The sequence below is a fragment of the Schistocerca gregaria genome, chromosome 5 (genome assembly GCF_023897955.1).
Source record: "Schistocerca gregaria isolate iqSchGreg1 chromosome 5, iqSchGreg1.2, whole genome shotgun sequence".
Lineage (NCBI taxonomy): Eukaryota > Metazoa > Arthropoda > Insecta > Orthoptera > Acrididae > Schistocerca > Schistocerca gregaria.
This window is the reverse complement of record NC_064924.1, coordinates 95859241-95876708: the sequence shown is the minus strand read 5'-3', so window position 1 is coordinate 95876708 and position 17468 is coordinate 95859241. Positions and strand designations below refer to the sequence as shown.

Sequence of the window (17468 nt, the reverse complement as noted above, 5' to 3'; positions counted from 1 at the left end):
GAAGACTCAAATGAAGTTGCTGTGAATTTGTAGCATTCATTTAGCTCCTATGTGGCAACAAACGGCCATGGTTTTCAAGTTCACTGAATTTCCTGTTCATCAATTAAGTGCACAATACTGTCCTAGTTTAAGGAGTGTTTCAAATCAAAATTATAAATACACTACTTCCTTCAGCACAACTTTGCATACTTGTGTAGATATTGCCAACCCTGTGAGGTTATAAACAATGAATGGTCTATGATCAAACAATGTTTTCACATACTGCCATGTTAAACAAGAAGCTCAGGATAAAAACTGACACACTGCTCTGTTAAGGAAATCATGTTTTTATAAAAGTAAATATATTTATAAAAAACATATGATGTTAGACAAGAAGTTCAGAACATTTACAGGAACAGGCTGTTGCTAAATGAAAAGCATATTTTCATACAAGTAAATACATTTACAGAAATGCATTCAATACACTACACTTCTTTTTTCAGATATCACTTTTCAAATATCACCTTGTTGAAAAGTGTGCCCTGAAGGGCTTGGGTGCTGTAGTAAACCCAGGCAATGCAAGTGTAGATGGCTTAGGTTCATCTGGAGGCAAAGAAATAGTGAAGTCCTGAAGGAGACTTGCCAAGAAAAGGAACAAATTATTCTTGGCAAGTGCCATGCCAAGACAAACTCTTGGACCAGCGCCAAAGTTGATGAAGAAAGGGTCTCGTACAAATTTGCCAGTCTCCTTGTCAATGAAACGCTCTGGCCGGAACACATCTGGATCTCCCCAATGTTCCCGGTCATGCATGATGCTCCACAAACTGATGAAGAGCCATGTTCCCTGAAACAAAGTAAAAAGTTAATCACGAGCCCCTTTTTCTTAAATTTGTGAGGTTTCAAGGTTTCTGCAAAAAATTTGTAGATACAAAATGCTACAAGCTCTTGGCCATAACCTTAGTGATGAAAGGAAGGAAGATTGGGTTTAATGTCATGTCGACATCGAAACCTTAGTGATACCTGTGACGGTTGGTGATACACACTCCAGGTAACTGCTCATTGTCCTTTTTGAATTTGACTTCTGATTGAAGTTTTGATTTATCTTACATAATCATATGACGGAACACATTGTGCTTCATGAGATAGCTTGCTCATGGAAACTAGTTCTGATTCATTCAACACACTCCATTTGCAACAAATGGAACATGCCAACCTATTCAGGAATCTTTCACCTTCTGCAGAGATAGAAAGAGGAAGTATTTTTCTACTGGGTGCTGAGCCATTTGCGCATGTGGCAATAAGTTGGTGGACAACATTGTCTAACTCACTAGTCAGCAGTATACTGTGACTGAACTACCGTTCTACTGAACTCTGTTATGTCACTTTTCAATCATAAATCAATAGTAGAACAAAGGGGTGGGTATGACCAAATGAAAATAACAGAATCAGGGTGTCCAAAACACATAGTCCATTGACAGTGCACCTTCTTGCAACCTTATAGATGATAAGTATGTTTTCCATACATATGGCTCTATGCCTTTCTCTATTAACTGAAGGGGTCCGTAGAATAATGATCTAATTCTGAATTTGGTAACATACAACCTGGTCACTTTATCAGAGTGCTTTTGAACGTGCTGCATGATGGTAAGTGGTATATCCCTCTGAATCACTAGAAATCACTGTGTACTATATACATTCAGGTGACAAGTCATGGGATAGTGATATGCATTTATACAGGTGCTGGTTTTATTGGGTACACAAGGTACAAAAGGGCAGTGCATTTGGGGAACTGTCATTTGACTTAGGTGAAAAGGTTTCTGATGAGATTGTGGCCACAGAGCATGAATTAACAGACTCTGAACATGGATTGGAGCCAGGCGCACAGGACATTCCATTTCAGGAATGGTTGGAATTCAGTATTCTGAGATCTACTATGTCAACAGTGTGCTGAGAATACCAGATTTCAAGCACTACCTCTCATCATGGACAATGCAGTTGCTGACTTCGTTCACTTAACAATCAAGACCAATGGCATTATTGTAATGTTGTCAGAGCTAACAGAAAGCAACACTGCATGAAATAGCTGTAGAAATCAATGTGGGATGTTTGACAAATGTATCCATTATGACAGTGTGGCAGAATCTGGCAGTAATGTGCTATGGCAGTAGACAACCAAAGAGAGTGCCTTTGCTAACAGCACGGCATCACATGCAGCATCTCTCTTGGGCTCAAGACCATATCAGTTGGATCCTAGAAAACTGGAAAACCGTGATGCAATCACATGAGCCCCAATTTCAGTTGGTAAAAGCTGATCATAGTGTTCAAGTGTGACACAGATCCCATGAATCTTCAACTGAACTGATCACTGATTAGAAATGGTGAATTCCAATTCCAAAGAAAGCAGGCGTTGACAGATGTGAAAATTACTGAATATCAGTTTTAGTCACAGCTGCAAAACACTAACACAAATTCTTTACAGACGAATGAAAAAACTGGTAGAAGCCAACCTCAGGGAAGATCAGTTTGGATTCCGTAGAAATATGGGAACACGTGAGGCAATACTTACCCTATGATTTATCTTAGAAGCTAGATTAAGAAAAGGCAAACCTACATTTCTAGCATTTGTGGACTTGGAGAAAGCTTTCAACAATGTTGACTTGAATACTCTCTTCCAAATTCTGAAGGTGGCATGAGTAAAATATAGGGAGCGAAAGGCTATTTACAATTTTTATAGAAACCAGATAGCAGTTATAAGAGTCAAGGGACATGAAAGGGAAGCATTGGTTGGGAAGGGAGTGAGACAGGGTTGTAGCCTCTCCCCAATGTTATTCAATCTGTATATTGAGCAAGCAGCAAAGGAAACTGTGGTGTCACCGCCAGACACCACACTTGCTAGGTGCTAGCCTTTAAATCGGCCGCAGTCCGGTAGTATTCATTGGACCCGCGTGTTGCCACTATCAATGATTGCAGACCGAGCGCCGCCACACGGCAGGTCTAGAGAGACTTCCTAGCATTCGCCCCAGTTGTACAGACAACTTTGCTAGCGATGGTTCACTGACTTCTACGCTCTCTTTTGCCGAGACGATAGTTAGCATACCCTTCAGCTATGTTACTTGCTACGACCTAGCAAGGCGCAAGTATCCGTACTATTGATATTGTGAATCATGTACCATAAAGAGCGACGTTCGTCATTAATGGATTAAAGTTAAGTATTCCACCAGCTACATCCGTTTTTCTCAATTCTAATTCCCTTGTCATGTTCCAGACCTCCCGCCAGCCTGCGTGAGCTGAGACGCATGCATTTCGGCCTCCTTTAGCAATACGGAGTTGGCTCTCCTGCCAACCACAACAGAAACAAAAGAAAAATTCGGAGTAGGTATTAAAACCTATGCAGAAGAAATAAAAACTTTGAGGTTCACCAATAACATTGTAATTCTGTCAGAGACAGCAAAGGACTTGAAGAGCAGTTGAACAGAATGGACAGTGTCTTGAAGGGAGGATATAAGATGAACATCAACAAAATCAAAACGAGGATTATGGAATGTAGTCGAATTAAGTCAGGTGATGCTGAGAGAATTAATTAGGAAATGAGACACTTAAAGTAGTAAAGGAGTTTTGCTATTTGGGGAGCAAAATAACTGATGATGGTTGAAGTAGAGAGGATATAAAATGTTGACTGGCAATGGCAAGGAAAGCATTTCTCAAGAAGAGAAATTTGTTAACATCGAGTATAGATTTAAATGTCAGGAAGTTGTTTCTGAAAGTATTTGTATGGAGTGTAGCCATGTATGGAAGTGAAACATGGACGATAAATAGTTTGGACAAGAAGAGACATGCAGACATGCCTTTAAATATGTCTGCTTGTGTCTGTGTATGTATGGATGGATATACGTGTGTGTGTGTGTGTGTGTGTGTGTGTGTGTGTGTGTGTGTGTGTGTGTGTGTGTATGTGTGCGTGCGAGTATATACCTATCCTTTTTTCCCCCTAAGGTAAGTCTTTCCACTCCCGGGATTGGAATGACTCCTTACCCTCTCCCTTAAAACCCACATCCTTTCATCTTTCTTTTTCCTTCCCTCTTTCCTGACGAAGCAGCCGCCGGTTGCGAAAGCTCGAAATTCTGTGTGTGTGTTTGTGTGTTTTATTGTGCCTATCTATCGGCGCTTTCCTGCTTGGTAAGTCTTGGAATCATTGTTTTTAATATATGATTCTGTGTTATTGTATTCATCTTCTTTTGATTGAGTTTAATCTGACTTGTAACATGCAATACCTCAAAATACATTCTAGTCATTTAACACTTTCTTTTGCCAACCTCTTTAATTAGAACATGAAGAAATAGGTGCCAATATTGAGAACACATGTAAATAACAAATTCAGTAAATCATAGCTGACACTAAATGAGGTGAATGTAAGTTTGCTAGAAATGATACATTGAAGCAGAAATGCATATCCAACATGCAAAAAAATAAATAAATAAATTTCACTGAATGTAAAGTATCTTTTGACAATAAGTCAGACCTAGTTTTCATTATCTGTTATCAAAATATCCAGTAAATAAATAATTAAGAGTGTGTTGTTGAAGCATACTTGTCAGGGTATATTCAGTATTAATGTTATTTATTTCTCTGAGATCTGGCTTAAAAACATAAAGATGCTGTTCTCCAATTTTTCTAATATCACCAAGAAGATTTCTGCAGGTCTAATGGTGCAAAGTGTAGCTGTCTAGTGCTTGTACAAGATAGCACAGAATTCAGGACCTGCATCAAAACTCACCATTTAAAAAAATAGAAAAAAATGATCTTTGTGCACACAAAATCACATTGCCTTAATGTAATAACAACTTACACTTACTATTAACTTGATATTATAATGTACATCTTGGTCTCTGACCAGACTTCCTAGTGTTACAGTGTGTATTTATATAAGAAAGAAAATAACAATTTTTGACAGTTAATGTAACTGGATAGATAAAAAAATATTCTCACCAAGCGGCATCAGCAGAACACACATATAAAAAAGGTTTTATGTATGCAAGCTTTCAGAGCCAGTGGCTCCTTCTTCTAGCAGAATGGTTGAAGAGGAAGGAAGAGGGGTTTAGGAAAAGGGGTAGAGTTGAGAAAAGTCATCTAGAACCCCAGATCAGGGGAGACTTACTTGAAATGATGAGAAGGAAAGACTCTTTTGCCTACATTCTAACTCATAACTACTTCACAAACAAATTTTTGCACAGTCATAGGCACTCTCTTATGCCAACCTCTTCATCGACCACCTAAAGGAAATATTTCTAGCTTCCCAAAACACCAAACCCCTGTTCTAGTTCATGTTTATTGATGATATCTTTATAATCTGGACACAAGGCCAGGACACCTGATCCTCATTCCTCCACAATCTCAACACCTCCTCCTACCATCCATTCCACCTGGTCCTCCCCCACTCACTGTACAACCTCCCAAGATGCTGATTTCCTCATCTAAGAATACTCCATCCCCACTTCAGTCCACATCAAACCCACCAATCACCAACAGTAACTGCACTTTGGCAGCTGCCACCCACTCCATACCAAAAAACTCCACCCATACAACCTGGCCACCCATGGCAGACACATCTGCAACAATTAGAACTCCCTCAAGACCTCACAAAGGCCTTCGCAGACAGGCTATACCACCCAGACCTAATACACAAACAGATCTCCCATGCCACATTTACACACACACACACACACACACACACACACACACACACGATCCTCACATCCATCCCAAGAACCAACCAAAAAGAAGTGCCCTCTTGTCACCCAATACCACTTGGGACTGGAATGACTGAACCATGTCCTCATCAGGACTCTGATTATTTATCATCATGCCCTGAAATGAGGAACATCCTACCCAACATACTTCCATCCCCTCACAAAGTGGTGTTCCACCACCCGCCCAACCTCCCCAATATCTTAGTCCATCCCTATGTCATTCCCACCCCCAATCCCGTGCTACAGAAAAATCATACCCTTGGGGAAGCTCCAAATGCAAGACCTGCACTATCCACCCACCCAGCATGTCCTACTCCAGTCCCGTCACCTGCTTGTCCTACCCCATCAGAGGCCAGACCAACTGTGAAAGCAGCCATGTTATATACCAGCTCTCCTGCAACCACTGCATAGCGTTTTGCATTGGTATGACAACCAACCAGCTGTCAATCAGAATGAATCACCAATGTCAGGCTGTTGTCAAAAACAAGGTGGTCTGCCCAGTGACACAACATGCAGCACAGCACAACATGGGAGATTTCAATGGCTGCTTCACATCCTCTGCCATCTGGATCCTCCCCACCACTACCATCCCCAGCTTTTCTGAGTTAAGCAGATGGGCACTTGTTTCTCCTACAGCTCGAAAAGGAATTTCATTCTGAAAGCTAGCAAAGCAAAGCTCTGTACCTTTTGTTTGTGTATCTGTTGACAATGTAGCACTTCTGCCTTTTGGTGAGTCATCTCTTTAGTCCTAAATAATTTGTTTTTCTCAACCAGAACTTTGTGTGTGTTATTATATATAGATACAGATATGGAAGTCATATTATGTGTTGCTTTTGCCATAAAATTTTCCAAATGTCTCATGCAAAGTGGTTTGTGTCGCACGTATCTTCAACACGTTCAATTTCCAAAATATAATGAAGGTAGGATATTAGATATCAAAGTAAAACAATATGTGATCCAAATAACTGTACCTGTATTTCTTTTATGTAAGCCCAGGATGATAAATTCTATTGAATCCTCAATAGCTGTTTGTTAGTTACCATTTTTGGTACCTACGAGTGTTGTTATTCTGTTTTGCTTTTCCAAGAAAGTAATTACTCTATTGAACAATTGCACTTGTAATATTTTTTTAATAAATATTCTGCTAGTGATATTGATAACTAATTATTATGATTAGCACTATTTCTTTTTAGACACATGAATCACCTTGCTTAATTTCAGTTGATGAGAAAATACTGAGAGAAAAAACTCCATTAAACAGGCCTCGGAAGGCCCAACATTGCCATGTAATTATTTTTGCAGCCACCTACTTCACTAGACAGCATGACATATGAGCATGACCCACAGATGTCTTTGCGTTTAGCTTTTCACAGCAATTGTCAGATCATTTTCAGTTAACACTTGTATGAGCGCTGAATGGCATGGGTTTCCTGATAGAAGGGGCTGACAGTTTCTTCGAATTCTACTTCTGTGTCTCAGTTTTGTCTTCTGTACTTACGTAGTTATTGTCCAGAATGATGGTGATGCCTGTTTTAATTGTGACTATTTTGTACCTCAACTTATCATTTATTATTTAATGTATTTCTGCCTCTTTCTTAACACATGTGTGGAAAAAAGAAAAACCAATTGAGCATAGAGCGATATGCTCACAAGATGATTCCTTCAAGCTTCTTAAAGGGGTTAACACAAGACTGTAGTTATCTCACTGCATGACACACATAACTGCATCTAACATTTCTTCTGCCACTCATGGACTGTGAGACCATTGAAAGCATAAGCCACACATATTCACTTCAGCTAGTGGTAAAATTGGAAGGGCAATGCAATCATGCCACTTGGCTGCCAGAAAAAAAACACCATGTCCCTAGTCACTGAAACCACCCAGCCACAGTCCTCATTGCTCTGGCTTTTGCCATCAGGAAACTTATTACCTGAAATAATGTATATATATCTAATAATTCCTAATAGCCACCAAAGATGCCATTGATCTCGAAGAACTTATGGTCAATTATTCTTTGGAGAAGTTTAAGCTAAGGGCTTACTATCTATTTTTGTTATGTTTCAGATCCAAAGAATTCTGTGTCCATGAGAGTTTGTGTTGAAATTATTTGTTATTATGTGTTAATATTTAGTAGCTAAATTATTTTACTTCAGACTCATGTTTCTTGATTCAGGTGAGGTACATAAATACTGGAAGCTAATGTTCTGTCTAAAGTGCCTACCTGATATTTTGAAAGCACATTGTACATCAATCCACAGATGGGCAAAAATTTTACCTCATCATACGATATGCCAGTTGAGTGTGTGGATGGACACAGCTCACTTGTTTACCAACGTTGGCTTTTAGTTACTGTATAGTGAAATACCCTTGGAGTCTTTTGCAGAGGCACAACTGAATAAAGTCCTTTAAATTTCAAGCCATACCAGCTGAGCTAAAATTCTTGGGCAGCTGTCTCTGTCATCATCTTCAAGAGTTATCAACCTGTTTACCATTCTTGGCAGTCAGTAATTTTAATTACTGAAGATAATGATGGTGACAGCTTCGAAAAGATCGAGAGTTATAAATCAAATGACGCAGCTTGAAAACCAAGAGGATTTTATTGAGTTGGTGAACTATTTGTACAAGTTGTTTAATTCCTTTGTGTGGTAAGTTTCATGAACCTTGAAGTTTATTCTAAAAATGGTTAAGTAACTAAAGGATTTTTCTAAGAATCAGAGAATTAACACTGAAAATCCATCAAGTAAACACAAAATGAATGCAAGAAAAGTTATATCTAAGATCCTCCTAGAACACAAAACAGGCATTCTGGCACTGCAGCAGATTTGCACTAGATGTGAGAAGGACATATAGCAATGAGGATAAATCCCAGATACTTCCGTGCAGCCAATACTGATGACACCGAGTATGTCAGAAACTGCTTGTCACATTTCTGTGTTCTCCTCAATGTTTTTGTGTGCGATTGTTTATTGATATTTAATACCTGCTCTATGAATTATTTATTATAATTTTAAACCATGCTGTATCTTTCCAATTTTTTTTATTATGTGAATATTAAATTACTGCAAATGTGGATTGGGAGAATACATTGCAAATCTATTCTGTTGGCTACTACTAAAGTGAATCATTACTTTGTCATGAAGAGCCAGACACATAGTGCATATTGCATCTTGTGATGGATTACTGCTGTATGCCAGGTTTAGCTGACGATATATTCTACAAGATGCTGTATCTATATATAATTCAAACAGTACCAGAAATACGGGGAGCATGGTGCTGTGCTATGAAATATTAAAGTAGTCCAGTACCTGTCTGTGGTCTTCATTACTCTATGTGCTGATTTAGAATTTTGTTTTACCTGGGGAATGTTGTATCCACAGAGGGTTGTGTCCTTGAGAGCAGCATGTGGCGGGCACAAGGGTGCAATTGTGTTTATGCGGGACACCTCAGTTATAACAGCTTCCAGATACGGTAACCTGCAAGAAACATTTATACTAATAAGCAAAACCTCCTTCTCTACTTTATATAACACTTCACTATATCTGTTTAGTGTAAGATTTTGACTAAGTTTCTACCTAAAGTAATTAGATCGAATTTAGAGTAGCGGGATTTACTGTAGTTCATGTGCAACACTAATGAACACTATGTTGTTTGCTACTACTATGCACATCTGTATTGTTGCTCCATTTCAATATAACTAACAGGATTAAACTAATGTAACACTCTATGGCACAGTGCCTTGAATAGAGAACTGTGTACTGAGAGAGTGAATCATACTCAGGGGATATTGTAGAGTGCAACTAGCCAGTAGATGGAGAGAGAAAACAAGATACATTTTATGATAATTTTGTTATTTAAAGAGGGAATTATTTTGGTATTTGTAGATTTTATAAATTTGTCCCATTGATAAATTGTTCATAAAAGATATTAATTTGCAATTGGTTAAAATTAAAAGTCACAGGTTTGTACAGTTTAATACCAATATTAGACTGGTCACGATGTATATCAGTCAATCAGAGGACAGTATGTTCATGCAAATTGTCTTGTGACGTGGATATAAAGAGCTTTGAGCAGATGTGAAAATTTTACAGAATAATGGTTAAAATTTAATCATAAAGTGCAGTAAAGTGGACATCAACGCATGAAAAAGATAAACATGTGAAATTCCGATGTTAACATGTAGACAGTGACTTTTGAATAACCAATATCCTCAAGGCATATTATACAAGCTGTGACCACAAAATGAACATTTGTAGTTGTAAAATTATGCAATATTTGAGTGAAGTTTTTGTCACAGATAGTTTATTTTGTAATCCTTTCCAGTATTAGGTTCAATACCATAACCTGGCTGTTATGAGTGACTATGTGTGTGTATTGAAACTAGAACTTAAAATCAGCATCGACTTGACAGTGTTTTTATATCAAACAAATGTCAATATATCCAAGTTTTCACTCACAAACTACCTTTAGTTAACATGGCACTGAAAAACATTTACTGCATGCACTGGATTAGTGTGATGCTGTTGCTTTTCCAGTAGAAAAACATCATTTGTTTTTAACAGGGAAGGTATGTGAACCAGACTGCAAAAGAAGAAATTCACCACAAGGTGAGAGGACACTATTTCTGAAGGATGAGCACAAATAACTACGCCATTGAAATTTGAAACTGAAAGTTCCATGTAATATTAGTCCTTTTTAAAATTATTGTTCACAATACAAAGGCAATAATCTACATCTACATCTACATCCATATTCCGCAAGCCACCTGACGGTGTGTGGCAGAGGGTACTCTGAGTACCTCTATCGGTTCTCCCTTCTATTCCAGTCTTGTATTGTTCGTGGAAAGGAGGATTGTCAGTATGCTTCCGTGTGGGCTCTAATCTCTCTGATTTTATTCTCATGGTCTCTTCGCGAGATATACGTAGGAGGAATCAATATACTGCTTGACTCTTCGGTGACAGTATGTTCTCGAAACTTTAACAAAAGACCGTACCGAGCTACTGAGCGTCTCTCATGCAGAGTCTTCCACTGGAGTTTATCTATCATCTCCGTAATGCTTTCGTGATTATTAAATGATCCTGTAACAAAGCGCGCTGCTCTCTGTTGGATCTTCTCTATCTTTTCTATCAACTCTATCTGGTACGGATCCCACACTGCTGAGCAGTATTCAAGCAGTGGGCAAACAAGCACATTGTAACCTACTTCCTTTGTTTTCAGACTGAATTTCCTTAGGATTCTTCAATGAATCTCAGTCTGGCATCTGCTTTACAGACGATCAACTTTATTTGATCATTCCATTTTAAATCACTCCTAATGCGTACTCCAAGATAATTTATGGAATTAACTGCTTCCAGTTGCTGACCTGCTAGTTTGTAGCTAAATGATAAGGGATCTATCTTTCTATGTATTCGCAGCACTTTACACTTGTCTACATTGAGATTCAATTGCCATTCCCTGCACCATGTGTCAGTTCGCTGCCGATCCTCCTACAAATTTCAGTACAATTTTTCATTGTTAAAACCTCTCGATGCACCACAGCATCATCTGCAAAAAGCCTCAGTGAACTTCCGCTGTCATCCACAAGGTCATTTATATGTATTGTGAATAGCAATGGTCCTATGACACTCCCCTGTGGCACACCTGAAATCACTCTTACTTCGGAAGACTTCTCTCCATTGAGAATGACATACTGCATTCTGTTATCTAGGAACTCTTCAATCCAATCACACAATTGGTCTGATAGTCCATATGTTCTTACTTTGTTCATTAAACGACTGTGGGGAACTGTATCGAACGCCTTGCGGACGTCAAGAAACACGGCATCTACCTATGAACCCATGTCTATGGGCCTCTGAGTCTCGTAGACGAATAGCGCGAGCTGGGTTTCACATGACCGTCTTTTTTGAAACCCATGCTGATTGCTATAGAGTAGATTCCTAGCCTCCAGAAAAGTCATTATACTCGAACATAACTCGTGTTCCAAAATTCTTCAACCGATCAACATTAGAGATGTAGGTCTATAGTTTTGCACATCTGTTCAACAGCCCTTCTTGTAAACGGGGATGACCTGTGCCCTTTTCCAATCCTTTAGAATGCTATGCTCTTCTAGAGACCTACGGTACACCGCTGCAAAAAGGGGGGCATGTTCCTTTGCATACTCTGTGTAAAATCGAACTGGTATCCCATCAGGTCCAGTGGCCTTTCCTCTTTTGAGCAATTTTAATTGTTTCTCTATCCCTCTGTCACCTATTTCGATATCTACCATTTTGTCATCTGTGCGACAATCTAGAGAAAAAACTACAGTGCAGTCTTCCTCTGTGAAACAGCTTTGGAAAAAAAAAACATTTAGTATCTCGGCCTTTAGTCTGTCATCCTCCGTTTCAGTACCATTTTGGTCACAGAGTGTCTGGACATTTTGTTTTGATCCACCTACTGCTTTGACATAAGACCAAAATGTCTTACGATTTTCTGCCTAGTCAGTACATAGAACTTTACTTTCGAATTCATTGAACGCCTCTCGCATAGCCCTCCTCACACTACATTTTGCTTCACGCCATTTTTGTTTGTCTGCAAGACTTTGGCTATGTTTGTTTGCTGTGAAGTTCCCTTTGCTTCTGCAGCAGTTTTCTAACTCAGTTTTTGTACCACGGTGGCTCTTTTCCATCTCTTACGATCTTGCTTGGCACATACTCATCTAACGCATATTGTATGATGGTTTTGAACTATGTCCACTGATCCTCAACACTATCTGGACTTGAGACAAGACTTTTGTGTTGAACCATCAGGTACTCTGTAATCTGCTTTTTGTCACTTTTGCTAAACAGAAAAATCTTCCTACCTTTTTTAATATTTCTATTTACGGCTGAAATCATCGATGCAGTAACCGCTTTATGATCGCTGATTCCCTGTTCTGCATTAACTGATTCAAATAGTTCGGGTCTGTTTGTCACCAGAAGGTCTAATATGTTATCGCCACGAGTCGGTTCTCTGTTTAACTGCTCAAGGTAGTTTTCAGATAAAGCACTTAAAAATATTTCACTGGATTCTTTGTCCCTGCCACCCGTTATGAACGTTTGAGTCTCCCAGTCTATATCCGGCAAATTAAAATCTCCACCCAGAACTATAACATGGTGGGGAAATCTACTCGAAATATTTTCCAAATTATTCTTCAGGTGCTGAGCCACAACAGCTGCTGAGCCTGGGTGCCTATAGATACATCCAATTACCATGTCTGAGCCTGCTTTAACCGTGACCTTCACCCAAATCATTTCACAATTCGAATCTCCGTCAATTTCCTTCGATACTATTGCACTTCTTATCGCTATAAACACTCCTCCCCCTTCACTGTCCAGCCTGTCTCTGCGGTATACATTCCAATCTGAGTTTAGGATTTCATTACTGTTTACGTCTGGTTTCAGCCAACTTTCTGTTCCTAGTATTATATGGGCGTTGTGACCATTTATTAATGAGAGCAGTTCTGGGACCTTTCTATAGACCCTCCTGCAGTTTACTATTAGCACATTAATATTGTTATTCCCTGTTGCATTTTGCCTACTCCTACCTTGCCGCGTCTCAGGAGGCGTCTTGTCGGGCGTAGGGAGGGAATTCTCTAACCTAAAAAAACCCCATGTGCACTCCACACGTACTCCGCTACCCTCGTAGCCACTTCCGGCGTGTAGTGCACACCTGACATATTCACGAGGACCCTACATTTCTCCACCCGATGGCGGAGGTCGAGAAATTTGCACCCCAGATCTCCGCAGAATCGTCTGAGCCTCTGGTTTAAGCCTTCCACTCGGCTCCAAATCAGAGGACCGCGATAGGTTCTGGGAACGATACTACAAATAGTTAGCTCTGATTCCACCCCGCGAGCGAGGCTTTCTGCCTTCACCAACCCCGCCAACCGCCTGTACGAACTGAGGATGACCTCTGAACCCAGGCGGCAGGAGTCATTGATACCGACATGAGCAACAATTTGCAGCGGGTGCACCCAGTGCTCTCTTTCACCCCCCGGCAAGCAGACAGAGTGAACACTGACTAATAAACCACGCCCCCTGCCCCTTCCCCCCCTCCCGTGCACCTGTTCGGACCTTGCTGAAGGAGCAGCCACATTTCCACTCACAGGCAGAGTAGCAATGCCACACGGCCAGCCTCCACATTTACCCTCCTTCTTGTGTGCCGCAAATGCCGCTGAACTCACCAGTCCCCTTGGGGAGAGGGTGGCCCAACCGCGCCCAGTACCCGCGAAGATGTCTCGACAGCAGGGAAAGTGGGTGAAGCATGTAACATCTGGGGTGTTCCATGCAATGCACCAGACTCCCCACTGCCGCTACACTCCTAGGCAACAGCCGGAAGATGGCTGACCGCGGCCATCAACACGTTCAGCTGTTTGCAAACAGTGGCCAGCTCCTCCTGCATCCGTACACAGCAGTCATACGTCCTATCCATCCGAAGAAATCAACAATTTACTGTAGAGAGTTAATCAACTTTTAACTAGACTGCTAATTCACTAAAGGCGGCTGATTGTTGACTAAACTGTGGTTACTAGGCACTTCTTGTAGAAAACAATGAAAATAGCACTACCTGTCTCTGGACTGTATTGAAAACAAACACTAGCACTACTGGCACTATGGTTGACTAAAGAGACTCTCTCTGACCGTATTCAAAACAAACACGAAATCTATGGAACACTATTACTAGCACTCGACAATTAAAGCTTCCTAAAAGCAAAAACACATGGAAGAAGAAGTGACAAGAAAGAAAAATACAGTTCATACTTAAATTAAGGTAGTGAACTGAAACTTATTGTATGTGGGCATTAACCTTTGTATGCTTTCACTCACATTAAGACCATTGTGAAACTATAAATCGTTATGCACAAAATATTAACAATGTCTATATCATCATCTATAGTCCACAAGCCAGCTTATGATGTTTGGCAGCTGACATCACTCTGGACAGTTACTCTTAGGTGATTTGTGCTTGGTACTGTTTCCACTGTCTGCCTCTGTAGCTGAGTAGTCAGTGTGGCTGACTGCTATGCAGGAGATCTCAATTCGATTCCTGGTAATGCTAAAGATTTCCCTTGTTGGAAGAACTGCAATGGGGTGCAGTCAGACTTCTGAGGTCAATTGAGGAGCTACTTAAGAATAATAGCAGTTCCAAAGTCAAGAAACCCCACAATGAGCAAAAGAGTCATGTGTTGGCTTCATGTCCCTCCATACTCCATCCAATGACATCACTGGCAGGGGAAGACATAGCAGTCAATCACACATGATCCATCTGCCTTATGCCAGGATGAGGAACTTTGTGTTACCGTACCTTACTTTACTATTTACGCCAACTTACTGCCAATAGCATAATAAAGAATAATGGAACCCCTCACCTATTTCTCACAATACATTACATAGATAAATGAAATTTAATGACCACTTTAATTAGATAATTCAACTAAATTATCTACAATAACAATGTTTGTTTAATGAATCTGCCCACAGTTTAATCACTGCAGTGTAAGTAAATTTGCAATGCATTAATCATGTATTAAATACATAATATTTTACTGTAAATTTTTTATTCATAGCGTACATTGTCTATTCAAGGAATGGTTTAAAAGTAGAATCCCCAGAAAATGCTACCAAGTCCTTATCGTCTTCTTCTATGTTCTCCAGCTAAGTGGTTCTTCCTGTACACTACCCATGAAATGCACGTGCCTTCGTTGTCATCCAGTACATTGACAATGCTTAAGCGATAACATTTCCTCAAGGCATAGAAGTTTCACTCAAATATCTTAAATGAGTTTCACTGTTGGAGATATAGTACCCTTACACAATATTTCATGGCTAGTTATGAAGTGGTATCCTTAAGATACCAAACTTTGAATGTTGTGTACATATAGTTACAAGAACACCCAAATACTGCCAGGCATTTTTCTGTGCATCCATATTGAACCAGTGTGGCAAGTGGCTCTGAGATGAGCAATTTGGTTTGTTGTTGTTGATTGTATGTCTCTACTGCTGTATTTACAACAGTTTATGGTATACAAGATGGCACCAAGGAAACAGTGTAGTGACACAATGCTCGTTTCAAAAAGTCAAAAGTTTAACAGTTCATTGTGTAAGAAGTGCAAAAGATGTGTTATCAATGGCATCTTGTGTGTGTAAACTGCAATTTCTGGCTACATGAAAAATGTGCGGAAGTGACACTAAAAGTCATAAAGGATGACTGTTTACACAGAGAAACAGCAGAATTGTGAAGTGCAATGAATTCAAAAGATGAAATTATAAAACTATTGCAGAGCGACATAGAAAGGCTTAATGAAGAAGTTATTGGCAGGAAACTTAGAAAATGTAACAGACCTACTAAGGAGACTGCCTACACTATGCTTGTCCATTCTCTTTTAGAATACTGCTGTGCGGTGTGGGATCCTTACCAGATAGAACTGATGGAGTACATCGAAAAAGTTCAAAGAAAGGCAGCACATTTTGTATTATCATGAAATATAGGAAAGACTGTCACAGAAATGGTACAGCATTTGTGCTGGAAATCATTAAAAGAAAGACATTTTTCGTTGCATCAGAATCTTCTCACGAAATTCCAGTTACCAACTTTCTCCTTTGAATGCGAAAATATTTTGTTGACACTGACCTACATAGGGAGGAATGATCACCATGATAAAATAAGGGAAATCAAAGCTCATACAGAAAGATATAGGTGTTCATTCTTTCTGCGCACTATACGAGATTGGAATAATAGAGAATTGTGAAGGTGGTTCGATGAACCCTCTGCCAGGCACTTGAATGTGATTTGCAGAGTATCCATGTAGATGTAGATGTAGATGTAGATGAAGTGTCAGCTCTAAAGGAAATAAATACCAATCTAGTATCCAAATCAAAGTCATGTGTCTGCAAAAAACAAGAACCAAACCCGTGTGATTGTGACAATAAACAAATAGTAGGCTGTGTATCTGACGAGAAGATGACAAATGAAGCACTAGTCAGGGAATCAGTCTTGAAGTACAAATGGAAGACAGTAAATTATAGTAAAAAGAAATCAAGGTTGATACTGAAGAGGAGAAAACATGTGATGAAAACATACGACCAAAAAAATATCTGATAACAGGCGACTTGCTGTTAAAAAATATAGTAGTACCAGAATGCGAAATTGATGTTCATCCTGGAATTAGAACTTACCAACATATGACAAGCATTTCGACAGCAAAACAGGGTGTGGGAACCAATGCAACGGAAGCCAGACAAGATCACAAAGGCATTTTCATCCATGTTGGGACAAATTCTGTTTGAAATAGCAGTGAAGAAGAACATACCAACAAAGCCAGAAACCTGATTTGTTCAGCAAAAAGTGCTTATCCATCCTCGAAAACAATAATTAGTCGCATTGTAAGTAAGAGGTCAGTAAGTGAAAAGTACATTTTCAAAATAAATAGTGGTGTGAGAGAGCAGTGCAACAGACTTGGAGCAATATTTATTGATCCTAATAAATTTTTATATGATAAATGTCTAGGGAGGGATGGTTTCCACTTGAACAGACTAGGCTCTGCAGCTTTAAGTAAAATGTATATGGATGTCTGTAAAATCATAAACAAGGGATACTTTAATTACAATGACTAAATTTGACAACTATACTCTGAGTAGTAATTTCTGTTGAACAGAGCATTAAAGTGGGGGGTTGCCATATATTGTAAAGACCATCTATATGTCACAAAACTGGATTTTATCACAGAACTT

At 39.5% G+C, this 17468-nt stretch overlaps 1 protein-coding gene across 1 annotated transcript in view; it reads right to left on the bottom strand.

Annotated features, from left to right (window-relative positions):
* Window positions 1–321: 321 nt before the first annotated feature.
* The window catches only part of LOC126273242 (methyl farnesoate epoxidase-like), a 179217-nt gene continuing 162070 nt past the window's right edge, over window positions 322–17468 (bottom strand). Inside the window, exons 8-9 of the mRNA XM_049976787.1 lie at window positions 9080–9292; window positions 322–823 (exon numbers count right to left, since the gene is read on the bottom strand). Of these exons, the coding sequence (XP_049832744.1) occupies window positions 500–823; window positions 9080–9292 (537 nt within the window). The 3' untranslated portion in view covers window positions 322–499. The remainder of the gene's footprint in view (window positions 824–9079; window positions 9293–17468) is intronic.